Source organism: Photinus pyralis, unplaced genomic scaffold, assembly GCF_008802855.1.
Source record: "Photinus pyralis isolate 1611_PpyrPB1 unplaced genomic scaffold, Ppyr1.3 Ppyr1.4_LG8, whole genome shotgun sequence".
Classification (NCBI taxonomy): domain Eukaryota; kingdom Metazoa; phylum Arthropoda; class Insecta; order Coleoptera; family Lampyridae; genus Photinus; species Photinus pyralis.
Window position 1 is genome coordinate 21,512,637 of NW_022170819.1, and position 23,344 is coordinate 21,535,980.

The 23,344-nt window shown below is 37.0% G+C and overlaps 2 protein-coding genes across 2 annotated transcripts; one reads left to right on the forward strand and one right to left on the reverse strand.

The window, feature by feature from the left end:
* Positions 1-12,778: 12,778 nt before the first annotated feature.
* On the forward strand, positions 12,779-15,928 carry LOC116178527. Its single transcript, XM_031498037.1, has 2 exons — positions 12,779-14,449; positions 14,503-15,928. Exons 1-2 carry the CDS (start codon positions 14,335-14,337, stop codon positions 15,168-15,170), a joined length of 783 nt encoding a protein of 260 aa, XP_031353897.1. The 5' UTR covers positions 12,779-14,334; the 3' UTR covers positions 15,171-15,928.
* Positions 15,929-17,702: 1,774 nt separating this feature from the next.
* LOC116179449 lies at positions 17,703-18,905 on the reverse strand. Its single transcript, XM_031499241.1, has one exon. The coding sequence runs from the start codon at positions 18,903-18,905 to the stop codon at positions 17,703-17,705; it is 1,203 nt and encodes a 400-aa protein (XP_031355101.1).
* Positions 18,906-23,344: the final 4,439 nt, after the last annotated feature.

The following is a 23,344-nucleotide window of genomic DNA, read 5'->3' on the forward strand; positions in this document are numbered from 1 at the left end:
GGAAAACAGAAAAACATCCCGCGAGTCATTTATGTTTGTTTTCCGAAAAGTCGGAGTCGAAATTTGAATAAAACGCGCACGTCTCTCAGCTACAATTAATTAAAATTTTAAAGCGACCGACGGTGCGACCGCAAAACTTGGACGTTCGGAATAAAGAGCGTCCTCTCACAGTTGAGTGTGGTGTGTTTACTTATACCTTCACGATCCTTGTTTATTGATTACATCAGTTTTCTCCTCTGAGTCTGTTTTGTTTGCCTTCAACGCTTGTTAAACTAACTAATTACATCTCTAATTAAATTCGCCTAGTTTTAATGAACGTCGCGATTTGTTTCGAATAAGAGCTTACATCCGAAGCTACGCGCAAACCTCACAATCACTCAAAGGGAAAATTTCGAGTTCAGCATTCAGCAACAGCGGGCCGTCTCGGCTGGAGGTTCAATTAATAAGGAAAATGGTATCGTTGGCTTGATGTACCTACTAAATCAACTTCTAACCGTGCTTGAAGTGGTTTCTCGTGGAAGGATGGGATTTTAGGGTCTTGGTTAAAGAGCACGAAGAGCAGCTAGCTCAACAATTTATTCCTAGTGTCCGCCTTACAAGCCGGAATCGTATCGTTGTCACGTTTGGAGACGCTCAAATTAAAAGTAAAGAAGGATTGGAAATAAAAACAGAGAAATGATACGAAAGGCTCGAATCATCGCTTATGTCAGTCACAAGGTTAGATTTCGTGCTCCATTTGTGACTATAGGTCACTATCTGATCAATTAAAAGTGATAGAAACAGTGTAGGAAGATAAACTAAATTTCACCATTAATCGGAAATTTTCCATTCGTTAATAGATGTCCAAATAAGCAGCGCATTGTTTATAAGACTGCTGCGTGTTGTTGTTTTTATTCGCTTGGTTGTTTATAACAAGCTTGTCTAGAATTACTTGTCCTATTTATTAAGGTAAAGGTAATTAGCTGGCCAGTAGGTATATTTCTAAGTTTAGCTAGGAAATAAGCTTTTTTAGGACGACTGTAAAAAATTGTTTTATTTCAGTATTTAATCGTATAAATGTATTCAGTTTGAAATAATCTCTTGTCACTTTCATGACGTTTATAATTCGTTTCGAAAAGGTTCGTCTCAAAGACACGACAATATGGAAGTGGAGTAATCTACCCATAAATTCTGAAGTATTAGATTTAGATTAAATTTTTCTTGTGCTAGTGTAGTCATTCGAATTATCGATTCTCTTTGAGTTTTAACTACAGTTTTAGTATACGATTAGTTTCCGTGTCTGACGTTAGCATTTCTATTTCGCCATACTTTATGTACAGCGCGATTCACTAACCCTTTCATTTGTTTGTTGTGTTATTATCTGTTACAGATTTGTAGAACGCACCCTTCTGAGCTCAAAAGGCTGCGCCCCGAAATTCAAAGGTAAATTTTGATATTTTCGTCGACTCCCTGATTTAACTCTATCTAATGAAAAATCAATTGTCCTATTTCAACTCAACTCCTTCTTTATCTGAGCTATCCTGGGGGATGAAAAGACGAAGTGTGTAAGAGTAGTCTAATACGAACCACACCATGAACCAGAGAATATTATTAACCAGCTTTCTTATTAACACGGGTGATCTTTTATGGAATATTCTTTGGCGGAGTTAAGTATAAAAGCGGGAAAATTGACAGTGCGGGGTGTTATCTTGTTTTTGGAAGATTTGGAACTGAAGTAGATTTTGGGGAAATAATAATCTGTCGCCGCGATTTAAGCAAAGTATAAACAATTAAATACAACTTTTTGAGAGCAAAAGTGACACTCAATAATCGAGAAAATTTCACTCTTTAACTATCGGCGCCGGCGGTATAAAACAATTACGAAATTAATCGCACAAAATTATATATTTCTGTGTCCCTTCATCCCGGCGCAAAAAATAAATGCTGGGCCCCAAGTTAGGCGCCATAGATTCATTACACTATTCAAACAACACTTACGTAGCTAGCTCAAATTTAAACAAATTAAACCTTGTAACAAACCCCCATCTTCCTATAAAATTTACTTTTAATAGCTTAAAAAAATTGAATCTCGGAGTCCAACTACACACATCATTTTGTGATATCGTATTATAATAACACAATGACATACAAAAATAGAATAAGCATTTCCACAAAACAAACAAATAATCTGAAGGCTGACAGCGCCTTATTGCAACAATTTTACCCCGTTACAAACAGTCGAGTACAGAAAAAATAAGTCTCAAAAGTACTCACTACTTTGTTGTATAATATAAGTCTTTCGTCTGAAACAGCCTATACCGATGCGATAGACGACGAAGACAAACCACTTTTCACAAAATTATTTTATCTAAGAGGCACAATCGTGTACACAAACGTTTTTTTTTAAATCACTAGCACCATGACGGTTGATATTGTTGAAATGGCAGCTCGGGTACAAACTTTAAAATTGACCTACCTCTTCTATAATTTGTAACTAAATAACTAACTCTGGACAGCAATTGACAAACCAATTTTGGTGTTACTTCTTAAACTTAAGCTACAAAACAAGCAAAATTGGTATTTTAGGGGTACCGTAGAACCGGTATATCAAAATATACGTTCAGTTATGAACATTTTATTAATCATGGTTTAAATAGATAGTTTCCGTGTTTTAAAAGCAAGAGATATTGTTTACTTAAAGTTTCTTTCTTTGAAAGTCCATTTATTTACACTCTTCATACGTACTGAACTTCTTATAGGACAGAGCTGGGCAGTATTCGATTTTGTAAATACTTTTTAGTATTGAAATCCTTTAAAGTATTCAAATACTTTGTAATTAAATACTTTTATGGAAGCAGTATTTGTTTTTGTAACTCAAATACATTCACAAATATTTAGCATTCGAATACTTCGCAAAGTATTTGGATACTTCGTAAAGTATTCGAATACTTCCCAAGGTATTTGAATACTTAACCTACCCTTTTTACCAAAAATCGAATACTCCAAAATTTCTCGGGAAAACACTTTTTCTTATTAATTTTGGTGCGTAGAATCCAAAACGATTCGTACTTTTTCGATTAGCCTTCTCAATAAAAAGTTGTGGACAAAAAACAAATCCATAATTTCAAACAGTTCCAAGAATGGGCTAGTAGTTCAAAAGTTACAGCCCTTTGAATTTTCTTTCGAAATCGGTTTCTAGTCCATAACTTGATTGAGAAGTCTGATCGAAAAAGTACGAATTGTTATGGATTCTACGCACCAAAATTAATAAGAAAAAGTTTCCCCAGAAATTTTGGAGTAGTCGATTTTTGGTAAAAAAGGAAGGTTATAACCGTGGATTCTACAGGTCACATTCTATTAGAAAATTTTTTTTCCGGGTGGATCTGAGGCAATTTTTTTTTCGGGCCTCCAAAAAAGGCAGTGTATTACCTTCCTTTTTTACCAAAAGTCGACTGCACCAAAATTTCTCGGGAAAACACTTTTTCTTATTAATTTTGGTGCGTAGAATCCAAAACAATTCGTATTTTTTCGATCAGACTTCCCAATAAAAAGATATAGACTAGAAATCAATTTCGAAAGAAAATTCAAAGGTCTGTAACTTTTGAACTAGTATCCCAATCTTGAAACTGTTTGAAATTATGGATTCTACAGGCCACATTCTATAAGAAAAATTTCCGCGCCGATCTGAGACAATTTTATTTTCGAGCCTCAAAAAAAGGCAGTACTTTTAAGTTATTCAAATATTTGAGAACAATTTAGAAATGTTTAGGGAAAGTTTCCATTGTCACAAAATCAAATATTAAAATCCGACACAACTGAATACCGAACGATCCTGGAGTGAAACTTTTTGACTCGACAGTCTACGTAACTTAAAAACAATAGGGACCTTTCTTATATCCTTAAGACCATGTGTACCAATTTTCAAAGCGATCGCACGTTTCTAAACAAACTATCATGCACACGGACTAGGGCTGGGCGATTACGGGTTTGAATAATCGATAATCGATTATGAAAAATGATCGATTACAATGATTAATCGATTAATCAAATAATCGATTAATCACCTAATCGTTTAATCAAAAGTCGATTGTCACATACAAGGAGTGATAAATATCTGTTTGTATGCATTAATACGTTAATTATTTAATAATAAAAATAAAAAATAATTCCATTTCTCTTTTCATCAAATCGTTCATTACTAGGCAGATCGATTAATCAATAATCAACAATGTGTCCCTGGTTCGAATCCGGGTTCGGGCATGGATATTTGCAAATGCGTAGTGGGTTGGTTGGTAGAACAGCCTTGGCTGAAACCCTGCCCATTTGAAAATGAAGGTCAAAAATAAAAATGAATAAATAAAAATAAATGATTAGGCAGCTTACTCTCCGATGAGGTGTGCTTTAGTTTTGATGATACAATCTTAATTCATTTTAGCTGCTTAAAGTGACGTTTTAACATCCGCTATAAAATAAAATAATACTTGTAAGCTGTGAGTGCTCCTTTTTGCGTAAACTGATGATCCAGCTAATAATAATCAATTAAAATTTACTTAATAATTGATTAATCAAACAATCGATTAATCAAATAATCGATTAATCAAGCAATCGATTAATCAAATAACCGATTAATCAAATAATCGATTAATCATATAATCGATTAATCAAATAATCGATTAATCGATTAATTTAATAGAATAATCAAACCCGATTATCGATTATCGTTTGATTATAATCGATTAATCGATTTTTTTGCCCAACGCTAACACGGACAAACGGATGGTCAAAAATGTATCTGTTCCAACATCGCTAGGATTAATTTCAGAAAGGCGTACGTATCATGTGCATGACGTACGATCGCTTTGAAAACTGGTACACGTATTCTTAAGGATATAAGTGGTATAAGAAAGGTCTTGGTAGGTACCTCTTATATAATGATACAATAATAATATTACGCATTTACTCCCCTTAAATTTGTATATAGCAATAGAAATATAAAAAAAGCTAACCCCATACAGAGTATAACTTGATTTTTTAAGTATTATTTTATCTAGTATACTATTTTAAATTTTTAATGTATTTGAGTGAGAAGTATTCGAATACTTTTTACTGTATTCGAATACTTTTCATAGTATTCGAATACATTTGATAGTATTAGAATACTTTTGAGAGTATTCGAATACCTTTGAAAGTATTCGAATACTTTTGAATTCTAAAGTATTTGAATACTTATTTTTTAAAGTATTTGAATACTTTTCAATGTATCTGTATCTAGTATTCGCTTGTGCTGGACATAAAAGTATTTAGTATTCACATACCTTCGATTTGTGTAAAGTATTTACTATTTAGTATTCAAATACTAAAGTATTTACTATTTAGTATTCAAATACTTTTTGAAAGTATTCTGGCCAGCTCTGTTATAGGGTTATGACGTTATTCTAGATCTGTTAGTTAAACAGATAATACAAAATAACAAACTCGCATTTAAATGAATAGGGGTCGATTTCGCGCCTTCGAAGGGATTGTAGCTGAAAATACTCCGGCGCGTGCTTTTATTGTAACAGTCGATTTAATAATATGTAAGCTCCTGTCTCATATTGACTAATCTACCCTAAAACCGTACTTAGTTATATCCTGCAGGGTTAGGAATGATCGAGTTTCTTTGCCGAAAAGCTGGCGAGAGAACTGAAACCACGAGCCGAAGTTAATTCCTATGCAACACTTGTAACATGTTGCTAAATTTAGTTTCGGAATTGAATCAATCACAAATTGTGCCGAGATTACTGGCACATCACGTCGTTGCGTAATGGCTAATCTTAACGCGCCGAAAACAAGAACCCCCGTCATATTAGGGGATGAAGACGTCATTATGTACATCAAACTAATAATTGGTTATAATCTATCTTGTCGATACGATCGTCGTTATGAAGCTACGACATTTTTCGGACTTCCAATTCGGTAAGGGGTTGGGCCGTCATAAAATTGACGCGTTCAAAGTTGTAATCCGTTAATCCTGGGAATATACTACCTACCTAATGGCCTAATACGGCAAGAACTCGATCTTTACAGAACGTCCGGATTACATGATTAAGTTAGAACTTTAAACTTGATTATTTCATTTATACGACATTCGTATTACTGTAACGCTCATTAGATTATGAGCTTAATTGTAGACACTTTTAACTGAAATGGGATAAATTTGAATATTTAGTATAGCAATTAATATTGCGAAACGTTACAGGTTATGGGCCCATTAAAGTAACATGTTAGGTTAACATAATACATACAGTACTCAAGCTCAAAGCATTCGCTTTTAGTGAGAAAAAATGACCAGCAAAGGAAAGCTCCTGTTTCCTGTCCATCAAGCCCTTTCCCATGCCAAATTGTTCTAAACAGTGAAGATCTTGCTCAAATTCGGACATCACCCCGAGGCACCGTTTCAGTTTCAAGTAGACTAAAAAACATTGCGTTTATAACTAGGATCTTTAGCGTTTATTAACGTTTCCGAACCTGAAACATTGTAAATATACAGAAGTCGACTGCATTTAGTCAATTTAAATCCCTATAAGTGAGTTTTCTCTTGCAAATTAATTTGTATGACCTTCTCCAAACATTTAGGTGTTATTTTCTAAAATATTACCACAGTTTGGTACATAAATGTTCTTGGAATAATTTAAGGGGTCGTCCTTTTTGAAAGTTCTACGGTACCCCTAAAATAAAAATTTGACTTCCTCTAAATACAAGATAGATAATATTTACAGTAATTTTTAACCTCCATAGATTTAATTTTGGTTAAATCGTTGGAACATGAATGGCATTGCCTTGTATGTAGAAATTTTCTGTATAAAGTTGAAATCGGTTGCGTTTCCGCCTCCGGATTCACCAGGTGCGAAAATAAAAGTACGAATTAGGTAAGCCTAATAAAGATTTAAAAAATAAAGCTCTCTTTTAATTTTTAATAAACATTTTCAAAGGCAATGAGTAGCTTGATTTCTACACACGGTTTTGGAGGAGAATTCAACAGCGGTAGGTCTAGGGCGTATGGAATACGCCCAGTAATGGATAATTCGATGATAATTATCCTAAAATCATCATTAACACCATGAGATCATCCGTTTTACACACAACTAAAATCTTCGTGGAGGGGGGTTACTCCATACCCCTCAGACCCCCCGGTGTTACGTTTGACGGGGTTTAACCAAAAACTGTAATAAGAGTTTTCATATTTTAGGGTCACTGAAATTTTTAGAAAAACTGCAATCTTTTTTTTTTAAGCGTAGGCAACCCTACAGAGAACACCCCCAAACCGCTGGGAAAAGTTCTATAATGTGCTGAACCGCGCTTACAAGTTTCTGGAACACATGTAAAAGGCTTTCTCAACTTCTTGTGAAAAAACGTGTTCGAAAGTTCAAAACTTCCGGAAGATGATTCCTAAAGTTCTGGAAATGGTTGTGTAAACAACGTCTTGACGACTTTATTTAAGTCTAAACACCGAACATGGAACATCCTGTACATGAGAAACATTTCAAGTAAATCGGAGGTTTTATTTACGAATATGCACAGAGTTGGGAGATATTTCATTTGTGTTTGTATTGCTGTAGTGTTATTTTTCCTTTTAGAATTTTTGTCATTGCGTACTGTTTATCTGTTAATTTAATTGTAAAACGTGAAATTGCGTGTTGAACAGTGAGAAACATCTGGTCATTTGCGATAAGAAATTAAATTCAACGAAAATGCAAATCTGGCTCAGAACAAATGATGCACATGTGCGCGTCTTTACAGAAACAAGTAAAAAGTTTTCGCCCTAAGGCGAGTAACTTCAGCGCCTTTTCCATAAATTGATCAATACTTTCCCAAAGGTCATTCCTATGTGCGCTATGTTTTTCATTACTAGAGGCATATATGGTTAAAATGTTAAAGAAATATCTTCATAAATAAGGAAGTTGACACTTACTGCGCAGTTGATATTGCGCGTCATGCGCATGCGCTTATTAATTTCATATTTACAATATGCAATACGTTTGCTTTTACTATAAGCATCTTTGGTTAAAATTTCAAAGAATTAAATAAGAAAGTTGGCATTGCGCACATCTGATTTTTACTATATGCGATAAATTTGCCTTTACTACAAGTATCTGTGATTAAAATTTCCCAATCTACCCAAAAGCTCTGACAGTCCCTGAAAAGTTACACCATAATTTTAAAAATCTTCGGAAAATTAATCAATAAACAGTTTTTTAAAGACTTTCAGGAATCTCGAGGGGCTTTTTGAAGAATGTTACCTAAATCTCCTAAAGAATTTTCGAATGCTTTCCAAATCTCTATTCAAAAGTGTTCTTCACAAAATTTTTGTTGAGTCGTGACGTATTATCCAAATATTTTTCAGAGATTTCTCCCTTTTTCCATAAACTTCTCAGAAGAGATCTCCGTAGAGATTGATCACTGAGATCCCTAAAATCGGCATCGTCTCCAAACTTTTACAGCTCTCTTTCAAATTTCTGAAACAATTTTAGAAATTCTGGAGAAACAATCTGCAACCAAAACCAATAGCCACCCTGAAATGATTTTTCAGAGTTGCTCCGTAGAAGAGGACAGTGGTGACTAGCGTTGGGCAAAAAAATTGAAATCAAATGATAATCGATAATCGGGTTTGATTATCTGATTAAACGATTATTTGATTAATCGATTATCTGATTAATCGATTATTTGATTAATCAAGTGGTTGATTAATCGATTAATCGGTACAATCCATTATTAATTTTAATAATCGATTATTGAAACCTGTCATCGCCCACCCCTGGTAGTGAACTGATGAGAAACACCTAAATCTGGAATCCCACAAAAAGTCTGTAGGAACTTGCAAAGAATCTCTAAAAAAAGCACCGAGGGAACCCCACAGTATATTTGAATAGCTTGAGAAATATTTAAAGAATGTTTAAGGAATTCTGAATGAGTGAGGATCTTAAAAATATCCCATTAAGAAAACTGGAAGAATCCCTTTAAAGAGTGTTCGAAAAACTTTCGAAGAGTTTGTACGTACCCAGGTCAGTTCCGAGGACTGCGCAACTCATAATCAAAATCACAGCTTTATCAAACAAATAACTGAACCCCATGGCACATTATCGTCTAGACAAAGCTAAACTTTGAGTAGGTACTAAAAAACTAGGATCAAGGAAATTTAATTGAAATAAACTGCATCGCAAGAATAAATTTTGAAAATGGTAGTTCACCGAATAAAATTTTGGTTTTAGGGAATTTTGACATTCCTAGAGAAATCGACCCGTAAGAATTATTTGCATGAACAAGAATCAGATCGGAATAAAGAAATGTGGTTGTTTTGCTTCATTGTAGGAATTTTGCATTTAATTTCTGTGATACCTTTCCTTTGGTTGGATTAAAATTTTGTCAGCAGTCAGAGGTGTGTGTGTATTTTGAACTGGCGAATGTACCAGTAATTCATTAAGTCGTAAAAATCAAATTCTTGTATTTCTTTATATGAATCATTTATAAGTGACACCCAAGAAAGTGTAAAGAAAAATGAAACCTGAACTTTATTTTAATTAATAATATATTCAACTGAGGTCATATGCGTTTTAATTCGAATTCAATCAAACTAGAGCATTAGATTTTGAATTTCAGGTTTTAAGAGAGATAAGGGGCCGAACTTCCGCAAGGTAAAAACATTATTATTACTGAACTAGCCGTGGGTAAATTAAAAATTGTCACATTGACATTTTTGCCAGTGTCTTAGAAATTCAATGTTGTTTTATGCAAGTGAGGTCTTCGATCACCCTTGTTTAAAAAAACATGATGAATCACTGAAGGATTATCTAACATTTAACCGAGAATCTAACCCGCTAGGCCAAACCAAGCTAAACTGTGTTTTCATAGAGAATCTCTGGGGACCGATAAAAAATATGGGTGTCGTATCAACAAAAATTGTAACCACCAAATTAGGTCCTTGTCGTATGGCGTGATCTGAATCTTTTGAAAATGACAGTAGAAAGAAGTTCATATAAATTGTATGGGGGTTAACATCAGTTCCCCTATGAAACAGTCACTCTAAATTTACAACCTTGCCCTCATCCGGCGAGTAAATACTGGTTGAAACACCATTACGTGCGGCGACATAATGAAAAAGAGCGTAATTGAAACACAAAATGTTTACCCTCTCTCGCCGCAATTGAAATGAAAAGTATGGGGCTATCTCCGTTAAAGGGAAAACGCGTTAATCGCCTCACGCCGAAAAGCCTAATTTCATGTCGGAGAAGCTGAAAATGATTGTTAAAACAGATAAAAACAATAAAAGGAAATTGAACCGTACGACTGAAACGCATGGTAAATAAATTTTCGGACGAGAACACTTTATTGTTCTCATCCCCGCGCTTTCGCCGGAGGGTGCTCTTTTCGCGCTTTGACCAATTTATTAAAAATGCACGCGTCTTCGTGCCAGGCTCATCAATAAACAATAAATAATTGAGTTCGGTGTTTTTTTGGAAATTACAGTCAATTGTTCGGCTTGCAGCGTAATACCGAGCGAGTGTATGAGTCTCAGGGGTGAAATAACGATTCATCTTCCGATATTAAATAATAAAATGGGTATCGTTCTAGTTTTAATATTGGTATTATGCAAAGCACGAGATGCTATCACGAAATTTATGGCCACCTGGTAAATTGCCACAAAGAGTACATTATATTTACTTTATAAACAGAGGTACTTTAGACCCGCCGCGGGAAAGTGGAAATAGAATTTTTAGGACTTCCGCCACGAATGTGTTATTTACATTACGAATGAAATGATATTTTTATCTGCTGCTGAATGCAAAAATCTTTATTCATGTGTTGGTGCTGTGCGTTGCAGCAGTCAAATCTAATTAACCCTCGTAGGCCGTAGCTAATGTAAACGTACGAGTTTTGTATTATGTTTCGCTCGCCTACCCACTTTTCCGCCTCATTTATTTGGAAATTGGGGAAATATTTTCACGCGAATTGAATTACGAGTGTGATACCGACAAAGGGAATCAGTCGAACGTGATATTCTTGAAAAATGTTGTTATCCCTGATTCTAAACAGCCAAATATGATTTGCGAGTGAGAAATTACACAGGGGAGGTTTGTGTTTGCGGACCGATTCGATTCTTTGGCAATAAATCAACAGTTTTATTTTTATTGCCGATACGAGTATATTCTACAACTTTTTCTTTTTTACATCACCCACATTTGCGGTAAGTACATCTGCTGCAGATTTATTAGTCTGCTCATTGGACCTCTCGGAGTGTCAGTAGAATAGGGTGGATTCTAGATTCTAGATTACGATAGGGGGGTGGACAGGGACTACGCGTATTTTGGCCTCGTATTCGGGCCCTTTGTACTACTTCTCTGACGTCCGACCCCTACAAGCCATCTCAGACGTGAGATTAACCTAAGGATGCTGTTTGTTTTTTTGATCTCTGTAATGGAGTCTTCAGAATTATTAACATTTTCAGAAAATATTTTTAGCATTTTGTAAGAAGCCTTTTATAATCCTACCAGGATTAGATATCTTGACGCGTGTGCGGACAATTCGCGCCCGGACAATTCGCTCCGGGCTAATTCGCACCCGGATAATTCGCACTCGAAAAATTCGCTCCCGAATAATTCACACCCGGATAATTCTGTAAATCTTTGGTTTATTAAAATTAAATATTTTTAATAGGCTACTACTAATAGACGATTGCCTTTACAGAATGTATGTAGTAGTGCACATCTTGGTAAACATCTACTTCATGGAAAAATGTTTCAAATAATAGTTATTTGGTCTTTCATTTTCAACACATCGCGATTCTTAAGTATTTCCATTTCTTAAATATAATCACGCTGGTTTTTTTTTTGAAGTTGTATGAAGAGTCTGATATAGTTAAATCCTGTAATTTAAGAACACATAATTTTTATCTACTGCACTTTCGTTTTGAGAAAATAAGAATAGGTAACTGAAACGTCTTTTGTGGAGTAATTAAATACCAAATAGTTGTACCTAGTTATAGTATATCTACAATATTATGTGTAATATTCGCTACTTTTGAGACGCTCTTAATATTAAAACAGAATCAACATTATAATACCGTACACAAACAAAGTGATAAGTCTAAAGTTAAAAATATTTACATTATAAGATCAAGATGAAAATAGAAAAAGGAAGTAATTTTAACGCTCCCTTACATAAAGATTTCTTAATGAAGACACATAAAAAATTGTTCTTTATTTCTTTAGTTGAAAAGGGTGACAAAGGAAACGAATTAAATTTATTTTAGACAAAACGAGTACGTATAAATAACAATAGAACAATGCATTTCATAGATGGCACTAAATTTGGATAAGTAATTAAGATATTATAATTAAAGGTAAATTTGAAAAGACCCCGATAACACAAATTGCACTTCATAAAGAAACAATAAGAGATACATCGTAATGACATCCTTTCTATTATTTCTGGAAGATGAATAAGGTTTATTACAAGGTAAAAGTAATTAGGTCCGAAAAATCAGGTTTAGGTACGTATGACCACAACTAATTAGAACTTTAACGCCTGTATAGTATCTTCATTCTTGAACGTTTGACAGAGTGGCATTTTAAAATTTATCTGAGCACGGGGTTTGATTTTGTGTATACTTATTTTTTAATTTTAAAAAGTTTTATTTCTGGTGGTAGTGTCTTGGTTAGCGTTGGGCAAAAAAATCGATTAATCGATTATAATCAAACGATAATCGGGTTTGATTATTCTATTAAATTAATCGATTAATCGATTATTTGATTAATCGAAAGTAGATGAGCAATGTACGTACGGGACCAGGAAGTGACGTCACACCAATCAGAATCGAGTATTTCGGTCACGTGGTCACGTGTGAGCCAATCAGAATGCAGTATCGGCCATTTTGTCTACGTCACATTTTGGCTGTTTTGCGTCCGGGGGGATCTAGACCAGGAAACGCGTCACACCAATCAGAATCGAGTATTTCGGTCGGCCATTTTGTCTACGTCACATTTTGGGTTGGATCAGGAAACGTGTCACACCAATCAGAATGCAGTATCGGCCATTTTGTCTACGTCACATTTTTGGGTTGGATCAGGAAACGCGTCACACCAATCGGAATGCAGTATCGGCCATTTTATTTACGGCGTCACACCAATCAGAATGCAGTATCGGCCATTTTGTTTACGTCATATCTAGGTTTCCCGCGTTTATTTCTGGACCAGGAAACGCATACTGCTGATTAGAATTTACCGGACGCTGCTTCCTGTTGACGTGAACGGATGTTGCTTCCTGTTCCCGCCATTTACGTTTCCTGCTGATTAGAATTTACCGGATGCTGCTTCCTGTTGACGTGACCGGACGCTGCTTCCTGTTGATGTGAACGGATGTTAGTTTCCTGTTAACGACCGGACGCTGTTTCCTGCTGATTAGAATTTACCGGATGCTGCTTCCTGCCGATAACCGGATGTTGCTTCCTGTTCCCGCCATTTACGTTTCCTGTTGACGTGACCGGATGCTGCTTCCTGTTGACGTGACCGGACGCTGTTTCCTGCTGATTAGAATTTACCGGATGTAAGTTTCCTGTTAACATGAACGGATGCCCGTCGATACATGAATTACGAATCTACCGCTTTAGTCAACTGAGCTAAAAGGGGCGCGCGATTGCAGGGGCGTAGAGGGTGGCGTTAGATACTCACATATGAGCTACAGCTAACCCTACCTGCTATAGGTATAGAGTAACAGCGTGCGAAATTTAGTTGTTATTATAATTAGAATGGGAAGCTGCAATCTCGCGATAGTGTTTATTTATAGCAGCTATGATAAGACGCTTAAAGGTGTAATAACCATTTTATTTTAATTAATATAATAAATATCTACATATACAAAATGCTAGAAATTATGAAGCTACAAAGTTTTTTGTGTGCGCTCCGCCATAATACAATCTCTACAATAAATCATTAACGGCGCTGGACCATCGATGTGGGTGCGCTGCCATGGTTGATTCCAGTGTTTTGTACATCGTATTCGATTCCGCAGCTCACAATCTCTTTGAAATACGGTTGGAATCTTGATCCATATTTTCAATAAGTCATTTACACTTAAACTTAACAATTCGCTCTTCGTCTCAATATAATTAGACTCCTTTTGAGCCTCTCGCCTAGCGATGTTGTAAAGTATTCGATCCATTATCGTTCGATATGAGGACCGAAATGAACATTAGCATCCCCGTTTTATACCTACACCTTTAAGATACACTGCGCATGATGGATTTCTTCAAATCCCCTCCAAAAGTACTTTTAAGAGCAGGTATAAGAGTAATAAGAAAGTAAAAAATCGATTTATATCGAGATGAGTGCACAAATACAGCAACAATCGCAAGATTCGTGGGGTAGCGAAGATGATGCAAAGTCATCACTTTCGCTGGATAAATTATCGGTGAATGAATCCTCGAAAGAGGAGCAAGGTATGCATTGAATAACGCCGATTATTGTGGAAGCAAAAGATGTATGTTTATAGGAAAGGAAACCTTAATATCTTCGTGGTCGTTATTCTTAGACGGAGGCATTATTCTCGAAGTTGGCGTTACACTGGACGAGTACTTTTTCGATTCCATCGTGCAAATATCATGTCCTCCGCATTATGATGACCAGTATTTACAATTTGAGCGTTGCGAATGGAAAGAAATATTCAATTTTAAAACTGAACACTTAATTAAACATATGGTGCAGTGTACGCCTAAAAGAAGGAGCAAGCATGAAATTTTTACCGAGTCCAAAATAATAATACTTGAAGCGGAAGAAGAAGAAGACGGCGGATGTATTCGAATAAGCGAATCAGATAAATCTATAATATTTTCCAAGCAAGCAATCGATATGATATTTATCGCTTCCGAAGTAATTACTCAAAAATTGGATGTTGCCAACCACTATGCGATGTATTGTCTTTATGATGACTTTACGCGTGAGGTTGCAAAAATTCTACATACCGAAGGTGTTACTAGCGAAGAGAGCATTTTATCGAGAGGGAAATTGATATGCCAAAATCTCAAATTGTTAACATCGCTAAGCAGTTGGAAGGAAAAGTATGATAATTTGCAAGACTTGACTCTTCTAACAGAAATTGTAAACATTCACCCTCGAAAATTTATAAATACGGTTGTTAGTAAAATTAGCATGTTAAAATAAATAATTTTTTAACATAAAAATGCTTTTTATTTATTCATAGGTATGGATACACATCAACTTATTATCCACCTAATGCCGCATATACAATTCAATATGTTTATCAAACTTTAAAAGTTTAGCTAATACATTATATAATTGCTCCAATACGCCTTTATTAGCACAATGAATATTGAATAAGGATAGATCAATGTCACCTGATTGAATTACACGACCTGTATATTCACTATATTTATGAAATTTATTTCCGGTGATAAAGTATAGGTATCCATCCATGTATTTGAATATAGAAGTTATCTTAGCCGGAATATCCGGAAAGGTTTCCGCATATATTAAGCGATTTTTAGGCCGATGACTACAATCATCCAAATCTAGCAGTTCATTTGCACCATGATAAATAAGCGTGCGTCCGGTATAGGTGTTAACTGCAGCATTCACTTTATGGCTGTTGGGAATTGTGAAGTGGCTATAAGGTTGAGGCCATCCTGGTAGCAGTTGCAGACTAGGGAATTGCACTATATATATGCGACCGCCACTAAAGAAGACAACATCACCGTTAGGCTTTTGATATACCGCTTCCAAACGTTTAAAAGATGCCGGAAGAAACGTTAACCACTCAAGCAGATTCTTGGCAGGTTCCACTTTGCTGCTGTTTAACGCAGATATCCAAACCCAATGTTCATAAAACATATAAAGTCGTTTGTTTAGAATCAAAAAGTGTTCGATTTGAATGGTACACAGGTCAGGTGGTTTAATGGTCTTGAGAGTAGGTGTAGTTGTCTTAATACCCGTTGAAAGATGATAAGTTTTATTCTCTGGTGAAGGGGTACCAGCAGTATCACTAGGATATAGTGCTCGGATTCCAGCTATATCATCCTCATGTAGCGTGATCATATTTGAATTGTAATAAGGAAACATGAGTGCATTTTCATCGCTCGAATGGTGTAATCCGAGAGTATGACCTATTTCGTGTAAGACAACTTGGAAATAACTAGAATAACCGGGGGGAGGTGCATTTGCATCTGCTACATGCCAGCGTTCTTCCCAATCTATATGCATTTCAACAACATTCTGATCTCTGGAGGGAAAGTATGCATGGGCTAATACATTGCCCAATCCATCAAACTCGAATGCACATTGCGGATATGGTGGTGAAGCGAACTCATGCTTTCGGGTATGAAATGATATTAATATGTCTGGGTTCCTTGAGCTATATTTGAATTTCAAATTTGTGTGGTTCGCCCAAACTTGAAATGCTTTATCCGTCATCTGTAAAATGTGCAGGTCATGCATATTGGAAATATAGTAAATCAAAGTCTGTTTTGTCCATTTATACCGATGAGTCATATACGCTGCTGGGTCATCAATATTTCCGCATCTAGGTCGAGACATGAGTTGTAATGTTTCGGCATTTAATCTGCCATCACTAGGTAGTTTATAGAGTTCTTGAAATTTCTTTAAAGCGTTAACGGTGATATTTGTACGATTATCTTGAGTTGATTCACCTTCACCAGGCTCCTTTATATATCCATATTTGGTGAGATGACTATATGCCATATCGATTTCACGCTCACTGATTGTATCGCTGCCGTCGTCAACATTATCAGCAGCAGCAGCAGCAGCATTAGCACTAATACAGAAAAACCAGCTCAGTACGACAACTGCAGCTTGCATGATTGTAAAATCTATACTGATTCAAAATTTTCTTTTGGAGGACTAATAAGGATGTGGTAGTGCGGGAATATATTGAAATGAATTAAAAATTAGGTTATAAATACTTAATCCTCTCTCAACGACATAATGGTGCAGACTGTAATCGATGTACAAGGCTTTAAAACATCAAGAAACGTATTTATACCAAAAGAACTGGCGATTTATAATGGCAAGCAGGTTGCTCATTTTATGTTCAGGCCTCCATTTCCGTGGAATAGCTTATCTACCGATTTACAACGGCAAGCTACCTGGCTAATTCATAACCATCACGGAATTAAATGGGAGCATGGTCATACGCCATCCTACATGTTTCCAATTATACTTCGCCAGTTAATATCATCATCAGACCAAGTATACGTTAAAGGAAAAGAAAAAGCCGATTTCATTCGAAAAACTCTATCGCAAAATGTCACCGAGGTGGAAGAAGAACCAGCTCTACCTAAATTAGAAGCATGTTGCTACTATCATGTGCGCTCACTTTGTTGTTGCGCATTATCTAACGTTTATTATATTTATAATACGCATGTAATTCAGTAATTTTTTTTAAATAAAACAACCAAAATCAATCAATCATTTTTTTACTTTATTGCAATTGATACATCTTAATACGATTACATAATATGGGCTCCAAAACAGCTGCAATGCGTTCTATTTTACATTTGAAGCGGTACCTATCTAATGCGACAGTTTCCCACGGACCCTTTCTTGCTTCTCTGTGAGCATAGGACCACACTCGCAAGATATAAATTTTATTTTTTGATTCGTCAAAACTGACACTCTTCATTTATATAAAGTTTAATTACACTTTTACGTGACCTATATTTAAGTTTTGCGTACGATGCCAGTAAACGGTTCATACTCGATTAATGCATCATGTAAAATAACGCAGTAAGCGATAGTTTCATTTGCAAATGCAGATGATGCTTCAACTTCCAGCTTCAAATCGATCACCACGTTATGGACGCTCTCGTTTTGACGGGTGCAATTGATAATGAAGATAGGCTGCTTTTCGAACTCTTTGTAGCTAAGAAGGGAGCTCTCCTGCGACGAGTCGTAATATTGATTACGAAAGTTTAAATATTCTTCGTAAGCATCCACATACTTGTTATCGGTAAAAACCAGATTTTGCTGCTCATACGGATATCTTCGGTTGTTAATGTTTGCTTTTATATTGGAAATGCTTAAATGGTTAAACTCGCTCGCATCTGCTTCTTTGTTATTTCGCTTCCTAGTTTGGAACGCAATCAGTAGCCATTGAGGCCGTTGAAAACCGGTGCTGCTTTTTACCGACCAAACCAATGATCTGGTGCTGGGTAAGGTTGGGTATACGTAAAGGTCGCGCGCATGAAACGCCACTTGTATCGGCGAATTCTTGTTAATCCTCCCGTAGATCGATAACTTCATAGCATCGTTAGGAATTATGTACGGAACTTTCCATGTTACCTTCGTAAGATTAATCTTAACTTCAGTCTCGCCTTTATAGCAATCACTATCGTCCTTGGAACGAATTAATATCAGTTCTTGACGGATGTTGACTAGAGGCTTCCTGTATCCTTCGGCAAACCCGAGTACATGCTTTAGAGGTATGGAAGCGCAGAAAGCCGTCTTCGTGCTATTTAGTATCTGAGGAGACCCGGAAGGGCTCCAACCTGCATGCGATAAGCATCTGCTTTGATCTGATGTGTATGAGCAAAACCCCTTGATGGTGCTGTTTATTCCGGGTAATCGAACAGTTTCTATCACCTGATCACCCAAAATAAACCTAATTTCGTCGAAGAGAAAGAGCGGCGCGTTGTTGGTGAAATCGTAAGCTTTATTTGCGGTAGTCGGATTCAGCGTTCCTTCTAAATATATAACGCTATCGTAGGTGGCCGTGATGAGATCCGCTTTCTGTATGACGAGATTAATCTCATCGGAGTTACCATAAGCGTTTGTCGTATAAGGATGGTATGTTCTGCGATCGCATTCCACGATCATGTCTTCATACTTTACGCCCGTGAATAGGTTTTTTAATGCTTCTTCCATCTTTTCTTAGTACTGTATAGCCGAGATATTGCAAAAACTGTACGTCGTCTTCGGTTAATGCACCGTGAGCAATTGTTGCGTCGATGGCCGACGATGGATGACTAAATGAAGAACCTTGCTTACAGAAAATTTTAAGTCCCATATTTTTTCAGCTCCAATCGAATAGTCACTCTTTCTTCGCCGAAATCTACTAAATGACCGTCTTGATCGACTAACCTCAAGGTTATGTTATCTATTTGATGCGCGAGTACCGGTAAATATATAATCGTAGCCGGCTCCTTGATTAACTTATAGCCCGGCTCAACGTGTACGTCAAATTCAAAGATTGTATGAGATAGCGCACTGTTTCTGTATGCTCCACCCGTTAGATTACACTCGACGTGTATATTAGTAGCGTTGATTATTTGCACGTCCAGATCAGATTCATGGGTTCTACCTCCTTTATACAATTTAGGAGAGAAACCGAGCATGCGACCGATGGAGTTCGATTTCCTAAAGTCAATATCATGTATGGTTTTCATTTCGCATTTTAGCGTATTATTATTAGGTCTCAACATAAAGTCCATCGAATTGGTTGGTTCGTTTATATGATGCTGTAGAATCCTGTTGATCTCTTCAATTTCATACGCGCCACTCGGAATGGTAATCTCTTTGAAGATGCTATCGGCCGCTGCATAGTAAAATTTGTTGTTTCCCTCAAATATATTGCGTATAGAATTACAGCCGTAAAAGCCAACCAACCCTAATCCATATTGATAATTGCGGTCTAGTTCGATCGGTGGAAAATATGAGGTGCTGAGGACGTTGCCGGCACCTGTTAAGGTGAACGTTTGAGACATGACTGATGAAGTAAACAAACTCTAGGTTCAATTATTATTTATTATACAGAAAATTTAAACATAAATGTCCACATATCAGCGTATTATAATTTTGCTCCCTAGTATAATTGTATATGATGTTGCATCCGGATAAATATTTAACTATTTCTATTGGTGGCGTCAAGTCGCCGAAGCTATCATAGTAAACTGCCTTCATGCCGCGTTTCTTGAAAGCAACCCAATGCGTACCTCTTCCTTTAGCATCATCCAGGTTTACGATAGCGCACTCGTTTAAATGGGGTTTTCGCGGTAATTTATCACGCATAAACACTCCTCTGAAGAAGGGTACGTCTTTCGCATACTTTACAAGATCCGAGTCCGTTAATGCTTTTCGCGGCAAATTTAAAAGTTTTTTGCCGGATATGGTTTTAAATATAAGGCGTATCCAGTCTTACGCGGTTGAAGATACAGCGAACTGCCTTGTTTACCCAACGAGGCGGCCTCCATTGCCATGTTATGCCGTTTATTTTCCTCCAGCTGCTTCTTCGCGGCCGACGCATCGTTAATTGCTTTAGCTATACCGCTAGCTCCACCGGCCATTGCGCCCGCAGCTGAAAGACCGGCAAAGAGCGGTACTAGGAACGGAAGAAAACCTCCGACTTTAGGTATTGGTATCACTCGCGGCACTCTCACTCTTTGCTTACCGCCTGCAGCTTTAACCGCTTTCTTGGCGGCCAACAAACTTATTTTGATAAGTTTATTCAAGTTTGCCGATGATGATAGGCCTTTTATTGAATTTCGAATTGGCGTTAAAACTCCGCCTCTAAACGAACAAGTCTTCTTCTTTTTCCCGCGCTTTGCGATACGTCGTGTTACTCCCATGCCAAGCTTCCTTTTGGCCTTCATTGCTCCAGCTACGGCTAATGCTGCTGCTTTCTCTCCAAAACTAGCGTCCTTTGCCTTTACACGATCCCAAGCTCGAATTTGAAGTTCTTTATCGGCCCGATGACGATTCTCAACGTCTTTGAATTGATTGTATGCGATGTCGTGTTGCTTGCATGCAGCGTCCAACTGATTTATTCCTTGATCACCCCGAGCTAGACGCTGCTGTAGTTTGGTTCCCGGTCCGCAGTATTGATATCCGGGGATATGAAGTTCCACCGGCAATTTGTTTATCAAGCTGTTTATAAACCCCTTTCCTACTCGGCGATCGGCCATGAACTGATCAGTATAACTCAAACTATCGAGTAATAATGAAGTTTATGAAGCAACCTCAGCAATTGCATGTTGAGGATCATGATTTGTATACTGAATCGGAAGTGTCGGGGAAACACGGCTCATTATTTCCGGCTTCAATTAGAGCGGTCATCTGTGGACCATCGGGATCCGGAAAAACGAATGCGATGATAAGTTTATTAGAAGCAGCGAATGGTCTGAAGTTTGAAAATGTATATGTATACTCCAAGTCGTTAGAGCAGCCGAAGTATAAATATCTGGAACAAGTACTTAAACCCATTAAAGGCATTAAGTATAATGCTTATAGTGATAAGGATGACGTAATAACTCTAGAGGAGATTAGCAAAAATTCGATAATGATATTTGACGATGTTGCGTGTCTAAATCAAGATATAATTAGGGATTATTTCTGCAGAGGACGACATTCTGGTGTGGACTCGTTCTATCTTTGTCAGACATATTCCAAAATACCTAAGCAGCTAATACGCGATAATGTAAACGTTATTGTCCTATTTAAGCAAGACTATATAAATTTGAAACATGTATATGATGAGCATGTTGGTAGCGACATGACCTTTGAGCAGTTTAAATTAATGGGCTCAAAGTGTTGGATGCATAAGCACGATTTCATGTGTATTGTAAAGGACTTTGATTATGGCCGATATCGACGAGGTTTTGATTGTTATATCACACTTGGACAACTTTGAACTACTTTTGAACAACATCATTGAGCCGGTGTGGGTAGCTTTGAACCGATGTTGGACCGCCTCTGAACCGCTTATGAACCGCTTTAGAACTGCTTTGAACCGGTTTTGGACAGCTGTGAACCGATATTGGACCGCTATGAACCGCCTTTGGACCGCCTCTGAACCGCTTATGAACCGCTTTCGAGCTGTTTTGAACCGGTTTTGGACAGCTTTGAACCGATGTTGGACCGCTATTGAACAGCTTTTGATTGCTACGAACCGTTTTTGCACCGATATGAACCGCCTTTGGACTGCTATTAGAAGCACTTTTCATCGATAATCAGTTTAGTTGATTGTATGCGGGCCGTTAAGATGAACGCGCAAGATCAGGCAATTAAAAGAAAATTAACTAAAACCCGTAGCGAAATAAAACGCAAGCTTGCGGCTCTTAAAAGAGGCGAAACCGAAACATTGCGATTAGTGGAAGAGACTTATAAGCCTATAGTTGACCCATTGAAGACGCTAGCTAAGCAGGAGTTGAAAAAACAAGCGTTAACGCCAAAAGTTGAAAATAAAATTGAATATGAATCAACTCCAATGCAAGAACAATTTGCAACGCCTAGACGCACCGAAAATACTGCAGTTCGTAAACGAATTAGTTTTCCGCCCGATATTAGCGAAATAGCGCTTGACGAAGAAGAAAACGATGAAGCGGAGGAAACTACTAGATCGATTAGCAACTTATCACAGCTACATGATGATCAGCAATTTTTAGACCAGTATCATCATTTACCTCGTCATTATATCGATCGGATGATTAAGGATGCGATGGGAGAGGTCGATCACGTTCACGGACTTCGATACGATTCCGAATTCAAAGAGTGGGCTATAGGAGATTCTATAGTGCAGTTTGAAGGACCCGATATAAACATAAAAAATACACTTTATACCGGCACTCCTGGGCTATATGAATTGCTCGTGCTCAAAAAGCCACATAATTACTCCTTCAAGGATAGTCAATCGTATAAAGATATTTTATTAGCTACTAACGCATACAAAAGGAACTACGACCCTAGACAACAAATCATGGGTACTAAGTCGCATAAATACGTTAAGATCGTGAAGCCGCTACTATCGGAACATTTTGGAGCAGGTGTGAAGGAGGTTAATAATAAACAGAAGGAGTACGTGTATTGGAATACTCCCTACGAACTAGTCGAGCGTCTCAGACTGTTACACGCATCGCAAGCAGCCGGTCATACCGGACACAACAACGAGATTTTAAGCATTGAAGAGGAGCTCCGAGAAGAAGGTATAATTGCTTAGTCCGAAAATGAGCGTTGACAAATTCGGAAGACATTCGTCCTCAAGATTATATAACGAACAGAATACCTTGCAATTTACCGCTGCTAATGATTATGATATGCAAAACAAGAGAATATGTAATGTTGCCGATCCTGCTAAGGGTAGCGATGTTGCTACAAAACAATATGTGGATAATAGTACTCGGAACGCCGCAAGCCAACAATATGATATGCGTGGTAATCGGCTAACCCATCTAGCTGATCCGGTGAACGATGGCGATGCCGTAACAAATGGATACCTACACATGTTTGTAAAATCGTTTAAGTCAATCACCGATGGTCATATGAATGTCATGCATGAAATGGAGCGAAACTTGGATGAAATTCGCGAAAAA